Raw genomic sequence first — 20683 nt, 5'->3', positions numbered from 1 at the left:
GCGCCCGCCAGCCCTCATTAGAGCAGCGTGGTGTGTCAAAGTTCCATATCTTAATAGGCGGGAGACCTGGCCGTGGGCCTTTAAAATAGGCTTATAATGAAGCATATTACAACTTTTTACCACTAGGAACAGTTTTACACTACCGTTTTTCTGGTTCGTCTTGGAAGATGGTTAGTAATACCTTAGCCCTTACCTTGCTGAGAAGGCTTTTACTCGTTGAGGATTCCAAAAGTGACTTATAGGGTTTCTTTGGACCCTTGGATTTCCCGCCATCCACTGAAGATAAGAAAAAAACAATTAAGCTTGATTCTATTGAATAGTTTGATCTAGAAACCTGCATATCTGCATTTGCATGCATTCTTAATTATCTAGGTGTGTGAAGATTTCCAATGCACATTGGGCCAGCGTGATGGACTAAGGCCTAACCCTCTCATTCTGAGAGAAGACTTTTGCTCAAGTGTAAGCTAAACATCGGTTGTTAATGGTGGTGATACTAAAAATTGTAATAATGTATGATTAAAAAAAAACAACTGTTGACTTTATTACCGGTTCTTCTCATCAGATCCTGCCTTTCAAACAAGTTCTGAATTTCTATGGATTTTTTTTGTATATGTAGTAAAGGCTTACGCTAGACCACAATCAAGCCTGATGAAAATGATAAGGTCCAAGATGAAGCGCGCTTGCAAGCCTGTTGGAAAGCAATGATGAGGTCTAAGATGAAGCGTGCTTGCTTAGAAGATGCCTATTCACTCTTGCCTTGAAGGTGCACAAATTATACGTGTCAGGAAACACAGACGCCGGAAGGGCATTCCATATTTTAGCAGTTCTTATTAGGAATGTTGATGCAAAACGTTAATACTTACAAGACAATTCCACTTCATCTGGTTTGTTTGAGCTCAATAACGGATAGGGTGAAGTCGAGGTTGTAGCAGTCAAATGAGACGGAGAGTTGGGGTTTATCAGAGGAACTTCCTCCAAATCTTCCGACGGCTTGTACGGCATAACGATTTGACGAGGGGGCTGAAAATTATAAAGTTCTCATTAAACAGTGAAAAATACGCAACAATCATCATTAAGAGCCTATTTTAAAGGCCCATTACAAGCCAGGTCTCCCCCTCCTTTAGGAGGATATTTAGCGACTCTCAAATTCTCGGGGAAGTAACACTAGAAACTTTCCTACTCCGAGCTGTTACTGAGAAGTAGCTCAGAATTTGACAGCTCGACCCAAGACTCGAACCCAGAGTCTCGTGGCAGTTAAAAAGATAAAGATACTAATAGTATGATAATATCTACTTTAAATTTGAAAGTATCAATAATGGGATTTATTTTTTTTAGGTTATTTCATTGTAACACATAATATTTTCTTGTATAAATAATTTAGTTTTTGTTTATTGTTTTATAAAATCTTTAGATTCTGTTAAAACTTTGCCAATTTACATTATATATTAAAATGGCTAAATTAATCTACACTTATATTTAAAAGAGGTAAATAATTTTTGGAAAAACTAAACCGATTAAAGATATTATTTTATCAATAGAAGGCCATGGTATGGTAAGGCATCATTAAATATAAAGGACTAGGACTAGGAAAATTTTTTTCATTCGATCATCATCTTATCAGACGATGAACGTCAACTGCGGGACATAGGCCTTTTGTAGGGACTTCCAAACATCACGATACTGAGCCGCCTGCATCCAGCGAATATCTGCGTCCCATTCCAGCGTCGTTATTCCATTTGATTAATTATTATTTAAGAGAGTCACTCGTAAATATTAGTAAACCAATCACTTTTTCCCCAAAACGGGAAGACAGTTTTGTTTGTTTCTTTTTAGTTTAATCATTAAATATAAGACCAAGTGGTATTGTTACTTACACATCCAGATGGATCCAAGAAAGACAGATCACCGAAGTAAGCGCCGTCGAGCCCAACGTGGACTGTATGTTTGACATCACCCTGGGGGCTAGATATCATGCTCCTTTCTATAGAGCGTTTGCCCGTGAAAGTGTGACGTTTGGCGTCGCTCCGCAGCAGCGATGAACGGATGGAGCGTGCGGAGTTGCGATTGGGGTGCGGTGACAGTGAACCAGGCACAAAAGCGCCGCGCTATATGCAAAGATGATTGTAACCTCGCAACACACCGCGTCCGGCGCATGCCTATGGTGTCCCTTTATAAAGGTGCGTCGCAACATAGAGCGGGAACGCAGCAGTGATGTAGCGTTTTTCACACTTGGCTACTTGAGAGTTTTTCTATATATCTTCTAATTATATAAAATCGAAAGGTGACGGCATCACGAACTATCGAACACCGTTTGACGTACAAAGATAAACTTTGGCAGGGAGGTAGTTTATAATTAGTAGACGTTCGCAAAGAATGTATTTTGCGAGATGACCGGATTAAGAAGGTCTTAGGGCAGACGAAAAATAAAATGACTTGTCCATAAATTTGATTATCACATGAAAAGCTGATCACGTGACATTTATAAGTACGTGACGTCACACATTTGTAAACAAAGTTACATACTGTCAAGTAGCCAATTCTGAAGCTCCCTTAGTTAGGACATCCCATCGGACGAGTGTGTTTGCGAGGCAGTATTGCAAAGTAAAAGCGAAAGATATCTCGCACATCAGTTGGCATCTACAAAAAAAGCGTCCGCTAAAACTCGCGCAAGTGTGGAACGCGGTTCTAGGTTTGCAGCGTGATTTAGGTTTAAATTCACCACTTTCTGACAAATGTCTGATAGATTATACAGAAGTGAGTATGTCTTTGTCATTTGACATAAAGAAGAAAGTGACAAAACTTACGGTTAGACTGGTTACTATCAGAAGATGGTGAAATCAGCCTTTAGAGGCATAACATCACCCGCCACGCTTGCAAATACCTGTCCCACACTCCCACTTTTCCTATAGTAGGTAAATACGTTTTCAACTGAGTCGGACCGTCAATAATTTCCCGATGACTATTATTAGCTCGATCAAATATGACCGTTATTAAACAGCGCGCGATATACATAGGGAAATTATTGCGACTCAGTTGATAACGTGTGCACCTGCGTAAGTCTTATTAGACGCCTCAAAATTAAAGCAAATGCGTATAGTAAAGCCTCGGTAGTTACACAAAAATTGCGAAGAATAAAACTATACCCACAAACATAAACAAATTTGTAGGTACTTAAATGATGACCTACTCGTATTTACTGAATGGTCCTCGGGCCAGGAACATAATTATTTAGTCGGTCATTCATTATTTTAAAAACTTTTACAATTGTAATATTTGGCCTAATGAAAGTCAGCTACGACTTCGTAAAAAGGATATTTGTTGTGCATTTCTCCCTTGTTGAAAATTCTTCACAACATTATAGTCACATGACATTAAGTGGTAGAATGTAGAGTTTGGCTAATGAAAGGAGAGACAGAAATCTCCAGCCAAAATTAAAAAAAAACATATAAACTAATTAAAAAGACGTGTACGTTTCATAATTTGCTAAATTATTTTTTTGTTTGTGAATTTGCTAAATTATTTTTTTGTTTTTGTGTTTGTGTACATTACTACCTATACTATAAGTATCAAACTCAGTAATTCCAATATATGCACTATAATTTTGAGAATATACTCCGACTTTTTTTAATTTGGAGGGTGATTTCAGTCTCTACTATCATTAGCCAAATTTACTCAACTGATCACACGATGAGAACAAAAAAAAAATTGTAACATCGAATCAAAAGAATTTACTGAAAATCCAAATTTTTGGAGACTATTCCTTCTCAACCCACCCTCCATTAGATCGCTCCAGGCTTTCACTAGGCTACATAAAATAATACCGTCAAGACTTATACAAGTCCCGGTATTGGTTGGTCCTGTATCAGGTACCAAATTCTTTATCGGAGTCCAGGTTCTTTATCGGAGAATTGATTTAGAGCTTAGACCAGCCACGCTATTCTAATACTAGTTGGTTACTTAGTGTGATGTTTCGACATGTGTAACTAAAGTGATCGACAAATTAACATTCTCTCCGAGGCATGGGTGTGTGATCATTAAGTTCCCAACTAAAGACTAGTAAAGAATTTCATAGAAGGAAGGATATCCTAGAAATCGAATCACTGGACCAACAAGGCAGCCGATCGTTACAGTACATATAAATTAGAGATCATATCCCTAATCTATTTACATAAGCTTCTATGCCAGAACATTAATCGCTTAGGGCAGGCCACGCCCATATTAGCGATTCGCATTAGCATTCAAATTTACGTTCTCCGTCTAATCACATATGATATTAGGTAAAAAATTATATCTTTTAACCGAATACAGAATGAGGCTTAAGTTTTTCGAGCTATCATATTTTAATAATATATTGTAATTGATTATAGAAACGGTAAAAATGAGGTAGCCTGGAAGAGACAAGGTCGCCTCTTGCATTGCATTTTATGCTTAGTTTTAAGACTGTATGTTTTTTTATGTTTGTTGCAATAAAGATATTTAAATGAATAAATAAAAAAGTTTGGAAACTAAATGCACTATATGAGTGGCTAGTTAAATACCTATTGATAAATGGTGATAAACTAAAAAAATAAAAAACCTGGCTAAGCTAAGTGTGGGCTCTTCACGAACCAAGGCGATCCTCGTAACTTAGATTTCAAGTTTCCCACAAATTATTATCACCATTATCTGATTATGTTATTACATGACGTTTAAGTCTCTCTCTGAGCGTATTTATATATGCCTGTTAGAGAACTTTACAGCCATTCTACATTCACAATATAATTTAGGCCTAACAGACAAACATATTTTTATATCATTATCTGTATTTGTGTTCTATTCCATAATTCGTATATTGTAATAAATATCATTTCGATATTGTAATGAATATAATTAATTTTCTCTGAATTAATAATAAGCAGTTTTTAATACAGTGAAAGCTCCTCAATAGGTCAATGGTACGTACGGTCAAACTCATCACCGAGAGTTGGTGATCCCTGCCCCGTTGGTCTATTGTCATGCCCACTCCTAATACAGTTATCTTCTTTAAATTACTAATACTATTCAATGAGTATGAAAAACATTTAATACCTAAACCTAAACTATATGATTGATCGATGAAGAACGTAAATTTGAAAGCCCCATTTTTAAAGCCTTCGCTTTTAGCGTTAGAGGACATTTTCACTAAAACACGGAGGTCGAAGTCAACCACCAAGCCTGCAAGGCTGATGAACAATATGAGACACAGTAAATGACTCTCAGACTATGTATAGTAAGCGGCCTGTAAGTTGAACTATGCAGTAACACATTTTCGGGAGTTAACGACGTACGGTAAAAGGTGCTGCCCATACTAACACGTTGACGCGATTTTTAATTAAGTATTTGACATCTGTAATGTATCGAACAACCACAGAGCTCTTTTGTTTATAATCCTGCGCAGACAACTGTCATTTTGATTCAACTTACTTGCCGGGGTCTATACGTGTGTGTATATATATAAATTATTTTCACCTGGCACTTAAACACACTAATTAATATAGTCTTCAGTTATTTGCGACAATGTGACGTCACAATATATTTTGCCAGCTTGCACGATTAATGTAAAATTCGTACAACGACATAAATATAGTGCTTTTCATGAAAGAAGTCCCACAGGCGCTTAATGTCATTTGTAAATGACGGTCTTATTGTCATTTGTAAGGCGCTGTCAATTTTAGTTCAGGTTTTAGCCGGGACTGCTTTCATGAAAAGGACTCTACTCGTATCGTGATAAAATAAATGTTGATGAAATGCGGCAAAATCGAAAGTATAACTATCTCTTTCGTTACAATGCGAAAGAGAGCAGAAAAAGAGAGACAAAACTTTGCGGTGTGTTTTTTATGCCTAGTTCGGACTACTTCAGTATTTTAGTCGAGTACGAACAATTTTTGGATTTAACGTTCGTATTCAACTAAAATACTAATGTAGTCCGAACTAGGCCTTAGGCTAGGTGGTCAAAATAATTTACATATACGAGGATAAACGAGATTTATGTTGCACATTGGTTAGGCTTGATTTCATAATAAAATTTTATAATAATAATAATAATAGAAAAAAAATAAATGAACACTTTTTACTACGAATAAATTTTGTTTATTTTAGGTTTTCCTTGTAAAACTTTACCCTTACAAAGTAAACTACAAGTTTTTTGTTTTCATTTATTCCACTATCCATTAGAAAGAAAATCAACATAGAGAGAGAGAGAGAGATGTTTTTTTAATAATCTCATCCTTTTATTGGTAGATGTCAACTAAGTTATTATGTAGTTATAGAAATACATATGTATAATAGACTTGAGTAAAAACTTTATAGTTTTACATAATCTATGTAATGAAGATGTCCTTATAGAGTGTCTCAAAATTAACGCAAGATTTGAATTAAATAGAGAATCTTTATTCACTTAATTAGTATTTTGAATTTTAAAGTACTTAGGATAGAGTTTCTTAAAATTGACGTGTTTTATCGTTGGCCCAAGTAATTTCTTGTAAAAACTGCAGTAAAAAGTGTTTAAATATGAATGACGATATAGTGTAATAGATAGAAATATTATATAATATAGAATGGGAATAAACAGTACACAATAAATTCATTTAAAGTAAATAAATTAACACAAATATAAAGCTCACAACAGGTGAATTCCATTAGAACACAAAATGTAAATGAAATTAATGACTTTATAATGGACTCTCGTGTAAATGACACAGAAATATGCAATCCAAAAACGATGATCCATACTATGTTAAAGTGTTTTTCAGATAGAAAGAACGGTGACAGTTGCCTTATGACGTTCATAATACGTACTATTATCGTGAATCGCAAACTTCCAAGAGTGAAACTAACTGTCACTGTACCCATGTTATCTGAAAAACACTATAAATTATTTTCTCACCTCTTCATTAACGTAGGGTTTGGTACAACTTGGGTCGAAGCAACCGCAGCTACCGCCGGATAGTACACCGTACCACATTGAAGATTTAGTGAAACTCCTACAAAAAGTTTCTGTTAAAGCAATACCCATAACCTCGGACTAATTACATAAGGACTAGTCATCATCATCTCCTTACGCTTATCCCACTTAAATGGGGTCGGAAAAATGTCAATCTTTTCCATTCGTCTCTATTACTCGTCAACTCATCATCCACTCCTTTTACACACATGTCCTCTTTCACAAAATCCAACCATCTCTTCTTTGGCCTTCCTCTCCTCTTATGTCCTTCCACTTGCACATTCAACATTTTTCTAGTAATATGACTTTCCTCTCTACGCATTACATGTCCATACCAAGCTAAACTTCTACTCCTCAATTTTTCTGTCACTGGCGCCACCTTCAGACTTCCTCTTATATACGCATTCCTTATTTTACCTATTTTTGTCACATCACACATCCATCTCAACATACGCATTTCGATCAAATGCATTCGTTTACTATCCGTCCCTTTCACCGCCCAACATTCTGATCCATACAGCACGACAGGTCTTACAACCGTTTGGTATATTTTACCCTTAAGTCTAAGAGGCATTCGCGGGTCACATAGTACACCTGAGACCTGTCGCCATTTTATCCATCCATCATTAATTACATAAGGACTAGTATCGCACCAAAATTCACAAACAAATTGCCGGTCATTTTGTGAGAAAAACGAGCTAGATTAGGTACTAAACTAGAAGTTCTTGACCATTTTTTACACCATTCAACTACACATTAAAATCTTTTTACCATAAAAATTTAACCGACTTCAATCCATTATTAGGATAAAAACTATAATTTCTTTAAATAAAAGTGAACTGTAATCTGTAGTGATTAGGTTAACTTAAAATTGAATAAAATTGAGGTTTAAATCTCAATCCATGTTTATTAATATGAGTGCTAAAGTTCAAGAGCTCATTTCTTGTTTTTCATTTCATTATGTCCGAAACTATTGTACCAATTTTAATGAAATTTGAAACAGAGATACTGCTATCTCCTGGACACAATATGATTATTACTACACTATTAAACATCGATATGAGAAACTTCTACGAACGTTATAAATCATTAAAAAATTAAGTTCAAAATATTACTTACTCCTTTCCAAGGACAGTTATTTTTTGTCCAGCCTTATATTCCAGATATTGACAAGGTCGTTTATTATCTTCTGGTTTTTTGAAATTAACAGTGGCTTGAAGCTGTTGATAAATCAATAATTAATAATTCAAAAAACTCGACTACGTAAAACTATTAAGAAATCCTGGAAATAATATACTGTAAGAAAAGAGTGGTTTTAGACGGATATAACGTCACTCGATGTAGTATTGGCTTGTGCCTACGCTAGGTGTCGCGACTTGTTTCCGTAAAGAGTGGGAGTTAGAGAGTGGGAGTTGTTGGTAATTTATGGCACTCGACTTCAATGATCTCGAGGCGTCCACAACTGTTGTTGTGTAATCTTCATGGGTTACTTGGGATAAGCGGGGAAATGAGCAGGGAAGGTGTGTGTTGGCTACTCCAAATGGTTTCTTTAAACCTGCACCCAGCTTTAAAGTGACAAGCTTCTGGGACACCACCTACCTTACCTACACCTACCTTACCTACACCCTAGTCCTACCCTACCCTTACCTCTACCCTGCCCCTATCTCTACACTAAGCATCCTATAGTCTCCACCAATTATCGGCCACATTAGTTCAGCCGTTCTTGAGTTATAAATAGTGTTACTAACACGACTTTCTTTTATATATATACAGACTAGCTGACGCCGCGCGGTTTTACCCGCGGTTCCCAGTGTTGTAGTGTATCAGTAAATGAGCTATCTAACATTGAAGAATTATTCAAATCGGACCAGTAGTTCCAGAGATTAGCGCGTTCAACCAAACAAACGAACTTTATAATATTAATATAGATTGTTAAAGCAGGATTTACATTTCTGTCTGACGTGTCGTGTCGTGACGCATCAGAACAGAATAAATATCATACATTTTGTATAGTAATGTTTACACTTATGTGTTGTGTGTCAGACACGTCAGACAAATATGAATCGGGCTTTGTACTTACTTCGTCAGGCCTAATCTGACGCAACTTTGTGATCAAGTCTTTGAACTTCGGTCGACTGTTCGCGTCATGCGACCAGCACTCCAGCATCAGCGAGTAATATGCGTCTGGGCAACACTCCGGTCTCTCTAAGCGCTAAAATAAAATTATTTATTTTTAATAAATGCACATTTTGTTCTATAGTTTAATTTAATCAAAAAACCTCAGCCATCAAAACTAAACCTTGCATATTTCTTGGACAAACGGAATCTGTGGAGATTTTCCACACATTAATTGTAATGGTCTATGATGCTAAAAGTGTATTTACTCAAACTTCGCGTTTTTAGACATACCACAGAACCGGGATAGCCCAGTGAGCTTCACTTTAGAGGGCCTAGGTTCGAATCCGTTCCGGGGAGTGCACCTCCAACTATTCAGTTATGAGTTTTCAGATATTAAATATGACGTGTTTCAAACAGTGAAGGAAAACATCGTCACAAAACCTGCATACTAGACAATTTTTCTTAATTCTCTACGTATGTGAAGTCTGTCAATCCACTGTGTCAGCGAGGTGGACCATTAGCCTAATCCCTCTCATTTTGAGAGGAGACTCGTGCTTAACAGTGAGCCGAATTCTGGGTTGTGAATGATGATGATGACACAGACTGGGCTGCGTTCAAATATGGACCATCTCATATAATTTGAAGATCAAACTTACTTGGAAATTAGGGACATCTATAGCATCAAGTATTTGTTGGCCAGAGAAGGCGGCCCACGGCTGGAAACCGTAAGTGAACATTTCCCATAAGCACACAGCGAAAGCCCACACGTCACTCGCTGACGTAAACTTTAAGTATAGAATACATTCTGGTGCGCACCTAAAAGATTAATTAACAATTAATTAAACAATAATTAATTTACCTTGTCAACTTGTATGAAAAAAGAAAAAAATTGGCTAGGACGACCGCAGTAGTAATTAATCAGTATTCTACAAATTCCGATGTTACTATGGATTTTTCCGTGCTAATAAACAGCCTATGTTCTGCTCTAAGGGCCTAAGTAGTTAAGCCGTGACACAGCCATACTTTTGAATTTTTAATATTAGTATTAATTTCCCTGGAAATACAGGAATAAAATAGCACCTATGACACTTACAAATAACGTGACTTTCTTTAGGTAAAGAATTTTTTTTCAAAATCGGTTCAGTAGATCCAGCGATCACCCCTAGACTTGACTTTTTTATAATATTAATTTAATAATTTGAATTTATAATTTATACCTATCAAAATTTATTACTACGCCTAAAGAAAGAGTACTGCAAAATTTCACCATAACGTAATTGCTATATTCTCTCATCATTAACATCATTAAGAGCCCGCGTCCACTGCTGGACATAGACTTCTTGCATGGAGAAAACGAGAAAATGGTCGCGAGCTGCCAGAATCTAGCGGCTCCCTGCAACCCGACCAACACTGCATGTGCTTTTATGTAGAGCTGCTCGTGTACATCCTTTCTTTTTAAGGGTTACATTACAGACATGCTGTCATTAAGATAGGGTACTGTCTGTAACTTTTAGATTACAATAAATTTATTTTCTTTCTTCTTTCAATAGATATTTGTATAGATAATATACTCACCAAGCGACAGGTAATTTGAGATTCACATTGTAATTAGTTTGGTAGTAGTCCTTCCCAACGCCCAAGGCCCGGGAGAGACCAAAGTCTGAGATTTTTACACAATCCTTGTGGAACACCAATATATTCCGCGCCGCCAAATCCCTAAAAGTCATAAAAAGTTTCTATATTTCTTCCCGTGGTTCCATTTACGTATTAACAGATTTGCGTGTGACAAAAAAGAGTCCTAGGGAAATCTACAACATAGGGATGTAAACCCACCCGATGCATTACGGTGCGATGGTAAAAAAGAGAAAGCGGAATTACGTCGAATATTTCCAGAGCACACTCTTCAAAATATAGAATTCCTATAAAACACTGTCAACTTTTGGTCGACTTGGCTTTGGAGTTTCTACAAAAATGGTGAATCTGTGCCAATGAGTCTCCTGGCTCTACAATCCTCAGCATCCAAAGCTGGCAACTAGTATTTTGTCGAGCCTTCAAAAGATGGCTGCATATATTATCGACACCCAGGAGATCGATGTGATCCGTGATAGGCAAGGATACATTTCTTAATGTAGGTGTAAATGGTGTAAATGTAAATGGAAAAGGATTCCGTTTTGCTGGTAGTAGACACGCGTGTGTCGGAAATGGATTGACATCAGAAGCGGATTTAAAAGGCTAAGCACTTTTATGGAATTAATGTACCCGCGTATACCAAAATAATCCATGAAAGATTATCCAACCAAAGGTATGGACGGATTGAACGTCACGACGACGTAATGAGTTAGGCCGCCCGATTTACCACTACTCTCCACATAATTCATGGAACATTTCGTACTATCTCGGCTCATGACGACACGAGCCTACCGATCGAATAACTCACTCGCGCCTCTCCTCTTCCTAAAAAGGATAGAAGTCTGGCCTCTCTAGTGGGTCGTAAAATAGGCTTAAGATTACCTGTGTATCAGTCTTTTGCTGTCCAAATAATTCATTCCATCACAGATCTGTTCAGCGAACTGACAGAGTACACCCACTGAGAAGTCATTGCGAAGAGTAACTTCTCGCAGACACTCCAGAAGAGACCTTAGTGGTGCCAGCTCTGTCACCTGCATAATGTCATAAAATTAGTCATTATCCTCAATCAGTTATAAATTCGAGCTCAGCAGTGAGCCGAATAGGGTTGATAATGATGACACCAGAGTTGAATAACTATTTAAAATTTCGTATCTATGCTGCTAAGGACAAGATCTATACGAGTGTAAGATAACCATCCCACTACATTTTGTTTAGTTATATTGAAGGGATTGGCTAGTCTTTTCGATAAAAGCTCTCAGGCAGCTTGACTTGTTCCAAGACTCTCAACAATTATAGTCAAATTTCAACCAATTCATTACGAGATCCGGCGTAAGAAATAAATGATACAAAATATTCAGAAATAAATGATAGTAAAATAAGTTAATTTTATTTATTATTAGGTGTGAAATGACTAGTGATTTATACCCTCATTTTTAATTTGTTTGTTAGTAAACAGTACTCATCATTTTATTTATTATCACTAATGAATACCAGATGATGATATATTTCTTATGCCGGATCTTAGACCAATACAAAAACTTAACAAATCATATATCAAGACATCACTCATAAATCACTCTATTTTTCATTGCAATGCTAATGAAAATTCGTTCAGTAGTTTTTGAGTATATAACAAACTGACAAACGCGGAGCATACCTTTATTTTATAATATGTACCAATATAGATGTAGTAAACACTATCCATTGCCCACTTCAGCTTCGCGATTCAATGAGCTATGTCAGTGACTTTGGTTCGTCTGGGGATCTCCTCATTCTTGATTCGATCACGCAGAAAACCCCCAAGCATAGCTCGCTCCATCGCCCGCTGAGTGACTTTCAGACTTTTAATAAAACCCATAGTCAGCCAACAAGTCTCGGATCCGTAGGTCATCACTGACAACACGCACTGTTCGAAGACTTTCGTCTTCAAGCGCTGAGGACTGTTGCTGAAGTGGTAATGGGCAGACCACATAGTTCAAAGAGCCGATGGACGTTGGGGTCCCAAGGTGCTGGAATAGCTTGTTGGTCGACCCGACTAGGTAGACCAAGGATATCAAGCGGGTTGCAGGGAGCGGCTGGATGCTGGCAGCTCGAGATTTTTGTGCATTGAAGGTCCATGCAAGAGGCCTATGTCCAGCAGTAGACGTCTATCGGCTGATAAGGTAAGGTAATACACTAACCAACATCAAGGAGTCAAGGTGCAATACGACTCCATATAACCTCACAATATTGGGGTGATCAATACTGTGCATCACTGCGGCCTCTTTGAGAAACTCTGTCGAATTCGACGTCATACGTTCATTTCCTAAACACTTAATAGCAACTTGCAGCTGTAACATAGAATAACAATGAATTAGTTTAAATATAAATATAAAACACGGCTTTATATATAATATATATAAAAAAATAAAGCCGTGATAGCCCAGTGGATATGACTCTCTGATTCCGGAGGGTATGGGTTAGAAACCGGTCCGGGGCATGCACGTCGAACTTTTCAGTTGTATGCATTTTAAGAAATTAAATATCACGTGTCTCAAACGGTGAAATATCGTGAGGTAATCTGCTTAACAGAGAATTTTCTTAATTCTCTGCGTGTGTGAAGTCTGCCAATCCACATTGGGCCAGCATGGTGGACTATTGGTTTAACCCCTCTGACTCTGAGAGGGGACTCGAGCTCAGCAGTGAGCCGGATATGGTTGATAATTAACATAAAGATTATTTTACAAAATACTTACTCTTTGAGTTCCTGTAGCCCATGTGCCTTGTTGAACAACTCCGAATTGTCCCATGCCAAGCTCCTTGTTGATGGTTATGTGTTCTATGGGTATTATATGCTTCGTAGGTACTTTAACGTTCACTTCGGCAACGGATTGAAAGTCAGCAGGCGTAAATATTTGGTTGTGTTTGTTCTAAAAAATAATAAAGAAAATAATTGTTTATTTAATATACAAGAACGAGTAGAACATATTTTAATGATAACGACCAAGGCGCTTTTGTACCCTTAAGCACTCGTAACTTGAATTTTTATGTTTTCGATTAATCTAATAATATCAGGGGGAGGCTAGTACCAGTCAGTGTCCATAACTGCCAGCCTCAACTGCTCGTGGTGCACCCTGCAGACTAACTGGCAAGACTCTAGCGATCGACTAATGGTGGTATAATCGAAAATGAATGGTTTTTTATAAATGGCACAGGCCGGTGCCGGTGCGGAAAAAATCCAGCCCAGCGAATGACCAACCCGCATGCCTTTATATCATATAATTAACCTTTATGGGTACCGCCAAAAACAAACAGCCTCTAGTCCCTATTTTGTATCAAGCGATATGATTTCCTTTTCTTTGGGACCGCTTCCTTTCGTCAATTTTCGCTTTTCATTCCAATCCATTTTTTTCCAATTCCAATCTTCGCCACTGTTGGCCTATGTGTTAATCCAGAGTAATCTAATCAAGTAATATAACTCAGCCAAATCGGTTTAGGAGTTACACAAATAAAGGCACACACAATTACATACTTTCTCGTTTAGTGTGATATTAGAGTGATAAATAAATATATCAGAGGTGGTAACATGCGACCAGTAAAGAGTCATCATTCATCATTATCAACCTATATTTGGCTCACTGCTGAACACGAGTCTCCTCTCAGAAGGAGGAAGTTTTAGCATACCACGTTGGCCAAATGAGGATTGGCAGACACGCAGAGAATTTAGAAAAAACCTCAGATATGAATGCAAAATATGTTTTTCCTTCACCGTTAGAATTAGAGTAAAATAGAATGCTGTACAGGAAATCGTTTCTTGTACAGTCGCTTATTTAGTAAGTAAAACTCTTCTACTTTATTCATCATAAAGTATTTCTTTTTAAATATTAATAATAAATAGCGACACCTTCAAATTAAAATTATACATATCTAATAAATATTTGGCTGGTGGGAGGCTTCGGCCGTGGCTACCACCCTACCGACAAAGACGTACCGCCAAGCGATTTAGCACGTCGGTACGATGTACATCATTCTACTCCTAACAAGTTAGCCCGCTTCCATCTTAAATTACATCATCACTTACCATCAGGTGAGATTGTAGTCAAAAGCTAACTTGTAAAGAATAAAATAAAAACAAATTCTCCTTACATACTCGTATTATGTAGGTAATAAACTAAACTATATCTGAATCGAAGTAGTCGTTTTTGAGAACATTTCGAATACAAATATTTTATACATAATTACATACGCGTCGAATACTTTATCAAAGTTAACTACATACGCTACAATACAACAATATTCCCTATATTGGTCATCAGCATATTACTATATTACACGCCACAAAAATTATAATCCATTGCAGAAATTCAAATCTCGGGTTCAGGTCTAGCCTACCTAATTATCTTACAATCATTAGAACTATAAATAGATATTAAATGAGATATGAAAGATATGATAGATATGAAATAAGATATTAAATGCATCTGCATTTAAAATGTAGGTACTTTCGACTTTTAATGCGCGTTTGTTCATTTTATGTAAAATTTTGAGGGTAGTTGAGTAAAAGAAAACCTATCGTTAGTTTGACCGCGATTCGTTTACGCGTTGTGTTAGTTATTTTCGATAAAACACAAATTTGTTTTAACAGTAATATTTGTTGTTGTGAAACGTGTAAATAGTAATTATTTTACAATGAATCACTTTGCATTCAGTAAGAATGAGAAAGAGTGGTTGCGCCGTGGTGTACATTGGCTGAGGAATTGTAAACCCATCGACTCTAGAAAGGCGTTAAAAGAAGAAAGGACACAATTAGGTAATGTACAACTATTTTATTTTTATCTTCTATATATATAAAAGAAAGTCGTGTTAGTTAGTAGTTAGTTACTCCACTTATAACTCAAGAACAGCTGAACCGATTTAGCTGAAAATTGGCAGGGAGGTAGTTTAGAGCCAGGAGAACGACATAGGATACTTTTTTTTCGGTTCGGTTCGGTTTCGGTTTTTAGAGGTAGTTGAAAGTTTACATCGAGTTTCACGCGGACGAAGTCGCGGGCGTCCGCTAGTAATATATAAATGCGAAAGGTCATTCCATGAAATCTCGAAAACCGCTTGACGTACAAAGATGAATGTTGGCTGGGTGGTAGTTTATAGATAGTAGATGTCCACTAAAAACGGATTTTGCGACAGGGTTGGACTAAGGAGATCTAAGGGTGGACAAAGTCGCGGTCGTCCGCTAGTTCACTATAATTACAAGAAGCTTGGCACGTAATGCTAACCACACACTATCCAACAAGTCATGGTGCCTGCAGCACTAACGGTAGGACATCTGATAGAATTGATCGTATAAAACTGACACGACTTATTTGATGAGGGGCTAGCATAAGGTCAAACTTGATTTAATACGAGATAAAGGTTATGAATCGAGAAGCAATGGCGAAAACATTACCATGTTTTTGTCACAAAATGTTTTACAGACTGGTTAGGTAGTTACATAACTTGCATTTATTGGATGCAGGTGCAGAGGTACGTAACGTTCAACAAATAAAAAATATTTCGCTATTCTGTGCAATGTACGGGGACAACCCAAGGCAAATCAGACAAAATACTCTAACTCTTATCATACTCGTATCTTTTACTCAGAAACCTGAACATCTTCATATATCTCCACACATACTTATTACCTCTGTTTTAATTGATATGTTACATGGTCAGGTATAAAATAACAATAAAAATAATACAATTTTGAGAAATAATGCTGTATTAATAACTAAATATTAACAATTTTCAATATAATGTTTGTATTGTGAACTAGCGGACCCTGTCAATCTTCGCTTTGACTTATGTATGTACCTACACTACCCTACCCCTACTCTACCTCTAAGCTTCCCCTACCCTACCCTACCTTTACCTTTAAGATTTATATTTGACTCTTAAACGTTTGTATAGGAAATAGAAAAGGATTTTTTTACAGTTTTCCCTGCAATTACACTATTTTTTCTCATCATTTAAACCTTCCCTCTACGTCCACGAATATTTCAAGACCAAGATAAGATAAATCCGTTAAGCCGTTCTCGAGTTTTAGCGAGACTAACGAACATCAATTAATTTTTATATAAAACAAAGAAGAAGATATAACACAGTTGTATGTAAGGTATTCAGAATATAAAACTTACCTGATCATTTTTCTTATTAATATGGAGTAGCTTTTTTAACTTATTTATGTAGGAATTTGGGAAGTATTTTGAGTAAATTTTCTTAAATCTTCTTTGTTCTGGCCTTGACAGGCCAATTTGTATTAAGTCATCAATCCCAACAAACTTCATTTGTGATAATTTACTAACTTTTAATATATCCCTGTAACAAAAATACCTACGTTTTTACAACATTAGAGCAATATATAATTGACAAGACAAAAGCAGTGGCAGTGTAAAAAGTTATCTCAAATAATAATATATTTTCTAGGAACTAGTGAACACACTCCTTTTTGACAAAAAAGAGTTCTGAGTTTTTAATGCTGTTATTGTTGTATAAGTAGTTTTTAGATTAGTAAAGGAGAAACCCAGTCTCTATACAAACTCGGGCCCAAATCATACAAATGATACAGAGTTGAAAATCAAATCTCAAATATCAAATTATGATAGTAATAATAATTGACAATGACATCTCATTTATTGATTGACTATTACTATTAGAATATAATCTATCATTCATAAATCAGATCTCATATCACTACTTTTACAAATAAAATCTATAAAATTTTTATGCTACTGTAATTGATCTATTAACGCAAAACGCAAAATAATTAATACAAAGCTTGAAACACATAAAAACCATCTGGAAGAGGAATTACTAGCGGATAAAGTCGCAGGCATCTGCTATAGGCTAAAGTTATATAAACATATTGTATACTAAAAAACTAAGTAGGCCAGTACTGATATGAGATTACAAAGCTGTAAGGAAGTGTTTATTATGATTATATAATGTAGGCTTATCCATTGTTAAATTCTCAAGACATTGATATGCAAGATGATCATGAATTTGATCTCTTTATTATGTTTATGTAAATACTGAACTTAGCATTTCCATGAAAAGTTTATCTTAACAATGTATAAGAAAACATTTGGTACAATAGCTCTTGTTAGTTTATTTAACAAATATTTTTCTGTTCAATAACAATGGTTGCATATCTATGCTACAATCTTTAAACTGGAATAGAGATTAGGACAATCACTGAGGATACTATAGAAAACTGAAGGAATCAAATACAAGAAATGTTTCTACTTGTCAGTTTTTTAAGTACAGTAAAAGCTCATTATTCACGGGGGATACATTCTCTAAATGTGTCGCGAATACAAAAATCGTGAAATGGGATTTTATATGGGATATGTTCTTGGGTAACAAAATAAATAAATATAAATATACTTAAACAATACACATCACTATCTAGCCCCAAAGTAAGCATACAGAGTAGCTTGTGTTATGGGTGATAAGATAGTTGATATTATAATATTAATATACAATTATATACTACATATAAATACTTATATAATGTATAAATACACACAGACACTGGAAAACACCCATGTTCATCACACAAATATTTTCCAGATGTGGGAATCGAACCCACGACCGTGGATGCAGAAAGCAGGGTCACTACCCACTGCGCCACGCGGCCGTCAAAATAAATAACAAATATATAAAGAAAAAACAATGAATCGAAGTTATTGATTATTTATTATCTTCAGCCTTAGACAATGGTTTGAAGAAGAAATTTTTTCTTGCTTGACATTTTTTAAAAGCTTCTAATTAGAGTTATTATAAGCAGTGGCTTTCTTAAACCGCAATGCGCAATTTCGGCAATAGGTATTTGCAAGTTAAAGTTTAAATTTGCAGATTTTACGTCTGTTTCGTCAATCAGATTCGCAAATAACAAAATATTTAGCCGCAAATATAGAAATTAGGACGCAATTTTTAATCCACGACTAGTGAATACGTGAATAAGGAGCTTTTACTATATATGCAAGTCTAAATAAACAATTATACGAATAATCATTCAATTATTGTTTCATACTTAATATGATCAACAAGTAAATAGCTGATGTCGCAGGCAAAAATTGGCAAAGCTGCAGCACAAGCTAGCATATACTAATTCTCACTCTAATTAATCATCCTAAAAATATAAACACAAAAGTCAGTATGGATGTTTGTTTGAATGTTTGTTACTCTTTAGCTACTGAACCAATTTGGCTGAAATTTAAAAGGAAGACAAATAATACCCTTAATTAACACATGGTCTGCTTTGGGACTGAACCAATTTGAAAAATCTTTCATTGTTTGGAAGCTACACTATCTCAAGTGCTATAGGGAATAAGGGGATATTATATTTTATCCCCTTATTCCTATGGGAACGGAAACCTCGTGGGTGAAGCTGAGGTTCTGCTATATCTCATAAAGAGAAGTAGACAAAATATCAACTAATGGCGACATAGTTCCGGCTCTATCTCTTTGACCCAACGCTACAAAAGAGGTAGCTATATTTCTGATGCTATTGGTTGACATTAATATTGGCAGACTGGAAAACAACAGGTGAAATTGGAATGTGTAAAAGGAATGAATGCCTGCAGCGCTAATGGCTCAACATACAGTAAAACTGATTGTGTGTTGGTTGCAATCAGCATGATGTCAAGTACTTCGTGGCCGCCAAACTGACAGAAGTCAGTTTTATCGGACAACAAGCCATTAGCGCTGCAGGCAAATAAGATTACTTGATTGTCAGTGGCTGACATTAGACTTAGGGTAAAATATAGAAAATGGTTATTGTAAGACCTATTGTGCTATAAGAAGCAGAATGTAGGGTGGTAAAAGGGTTGGAAGGTAGAAGAAAGCATGCAAGGGAGAAATGCATATATGACAAGAATGGATAAAATAAGGACCAAGAAAATTAAATAAGAGAAAATCTAGAAGTAGTGACAGAAAAACTGAGGAGTAATAGTAATACGAAGGGACATGCAATACAGAGGGATGACTACTAGAAGAATGTTGTAATAGCAGGTTGAAGAACACAAGAGAAGAGGAAGGCCAAAGATGAGATGGTTGGAATGTGAAAGAGGAAATGTTTTTATTAGGAGATGATAAGTTAAACAGTAATAGATTGACATACTCTGCTGACACTTATGTGGGATAAGGTAAAGAAGATGATAATATATGTATTTCAAAATTTAGTTTTGAACAATAATAATAAATATTCCATACACAACAATAACCTGGAGATACTAAGTTTATCAATATTTAATTTGGTAAATTTAGAATCTCCCAATTATTTGAATTAAGTAAAATAATACATTATAGTCCAACTGGCAAATACATAACATTCCACCTGGCAAATAATAAAATAGTTTCCCAGTTGGAATAATTTCTTGAATGGAAAAGTATAATTGTATGACCAGTCCTTATTTGAAATAAGGAATAAATTTGACCTTCATTGAACATTGGTCTGGCAAAGTGCATAACTTGGGATAATCAATACTTCGGTACATGCGCTGCATACGCAAAATCATCACAAAAAAGGGGAAAACTTCGCTAGACATGATAATATGTACATTTATTAACCTTCGCCAAACGTATAATAAGTGGATTTATATTCACCTAAATAATTCATAATACTGTTGGAGCTCGGCATCTTCAAGAAACTCCCTCAGATTTTCATGATCCTCAGAAATGTTGTCTAAAAACGAAAAAAAATATTTACATAAATACCGTTATTAATGAATGGGAGGACCTTAAATAGCACGCCATAAAAATTAACATTTACCCATTATCACAGAAACGTAAATTAAAAACTTGATTTCATAAAAATAACACAAAAGCACAATAACAATACAATACAAGTAAAAATGCCCACAAATTGAAGCTTCAACACAAATCCCTACAGCACATAGAGTACAGACCCCCTTCGGCTTCGCGTTGTCACTTTGAAGTGCATTGATTTTGATTGGTGAT

At 36.0% G+C, this 20683-nt stretch overlaps 2 protein-coding genes across 3 annotated transcripts in view; one reads left to right on the top strand and one right to left on the bottom strand.

The window, feature by feature from the left end:
• Positions 1-20683, bottom strand: part of LOC112046794 (activated Cdc42 kinase-like) — a 25909-nt gene extending 5226 nt beyond the window's left edge. For both annotated transcript variants that reach the window (XM_024083587.2, XM_024083588.2), the window contains exons 1-14: positions 20496-20683; positions 20330-20408; positions 16858-17038; positions 13444-13617; positions 12889-13038; positions 11591-11739; positions 10655-10795; positions 9736-9895; positions 9042-9173; positions 8081-8181; positions 6905-7001; positions 1875-2105; positions 864-1020; positions 194-276 (exon numbers count right to left, since the gene is read on the bottom strand). In XM_024083587.2, the coding sequence (XP_023939355.1) occupies positions 194-276; positions 864-1020; positions 1875-2105; positions 6905-7001; positions 8081-8181; positions 9042-9173; positions 9736-9895; positions 10655-10795; positions 11591-11739; positions 12889-13038; positions 13444-13617; positions 16858-17038; positions 20330-20408; positions 20496-20499 (1839 nt within the window). In that variant the 5' untranslated portion in view covers positions 20500-20683. The remainder of the gene's footprint in view (positions 1-193; positions 277-863; positions 1021-1874; positions 2106-6904; positions 7002-8080; positions 8182-9041; positions 9174-9735; positions 9896-10654; positions 10796-11590; positions 11740-12888; positions 13039-13443; positions 13618-16857; positions 17039-20329; positions 20409-20495) is intronic.
• LOC112046795 (neuronal calcium sensor 2) overlaps positions 15293-20683 on the top strand; it is a 164946-nt gene continuing 159555 nt past the window's right edge. Inside the window, exon 1 of the mRNA XM_024083590.2 lies at positions 15293-15497. Within this exon, the coding sequence (XP_023939358.1) occupies positions 15377-15497 (121 nt within the window). The 5' untranslated portion in view covers positions 15293-15376. The remainder of the gene's footprint in view (positions 15498-20683) is intronic.

Source organism: Bicyclus anynana, chromosome Z, assembly GCF_947172395.1.
Source record: "Bicyclus anynana chromosome Z, ilBicAnyn1.1, whole genome shotgun sequence".
Lineage (NCBI taxonomy): Eukaryota > Metazoa > Arthropoda > Insecta > Lepidoptera > Nymphalidae > Bicyclus > Bicyclus anynana.
The sequence above is the reverse complement of the archived record's forward strand: the minus strand, read 5'-3'. Positions and strand labels throughout refer to the sequence as shown.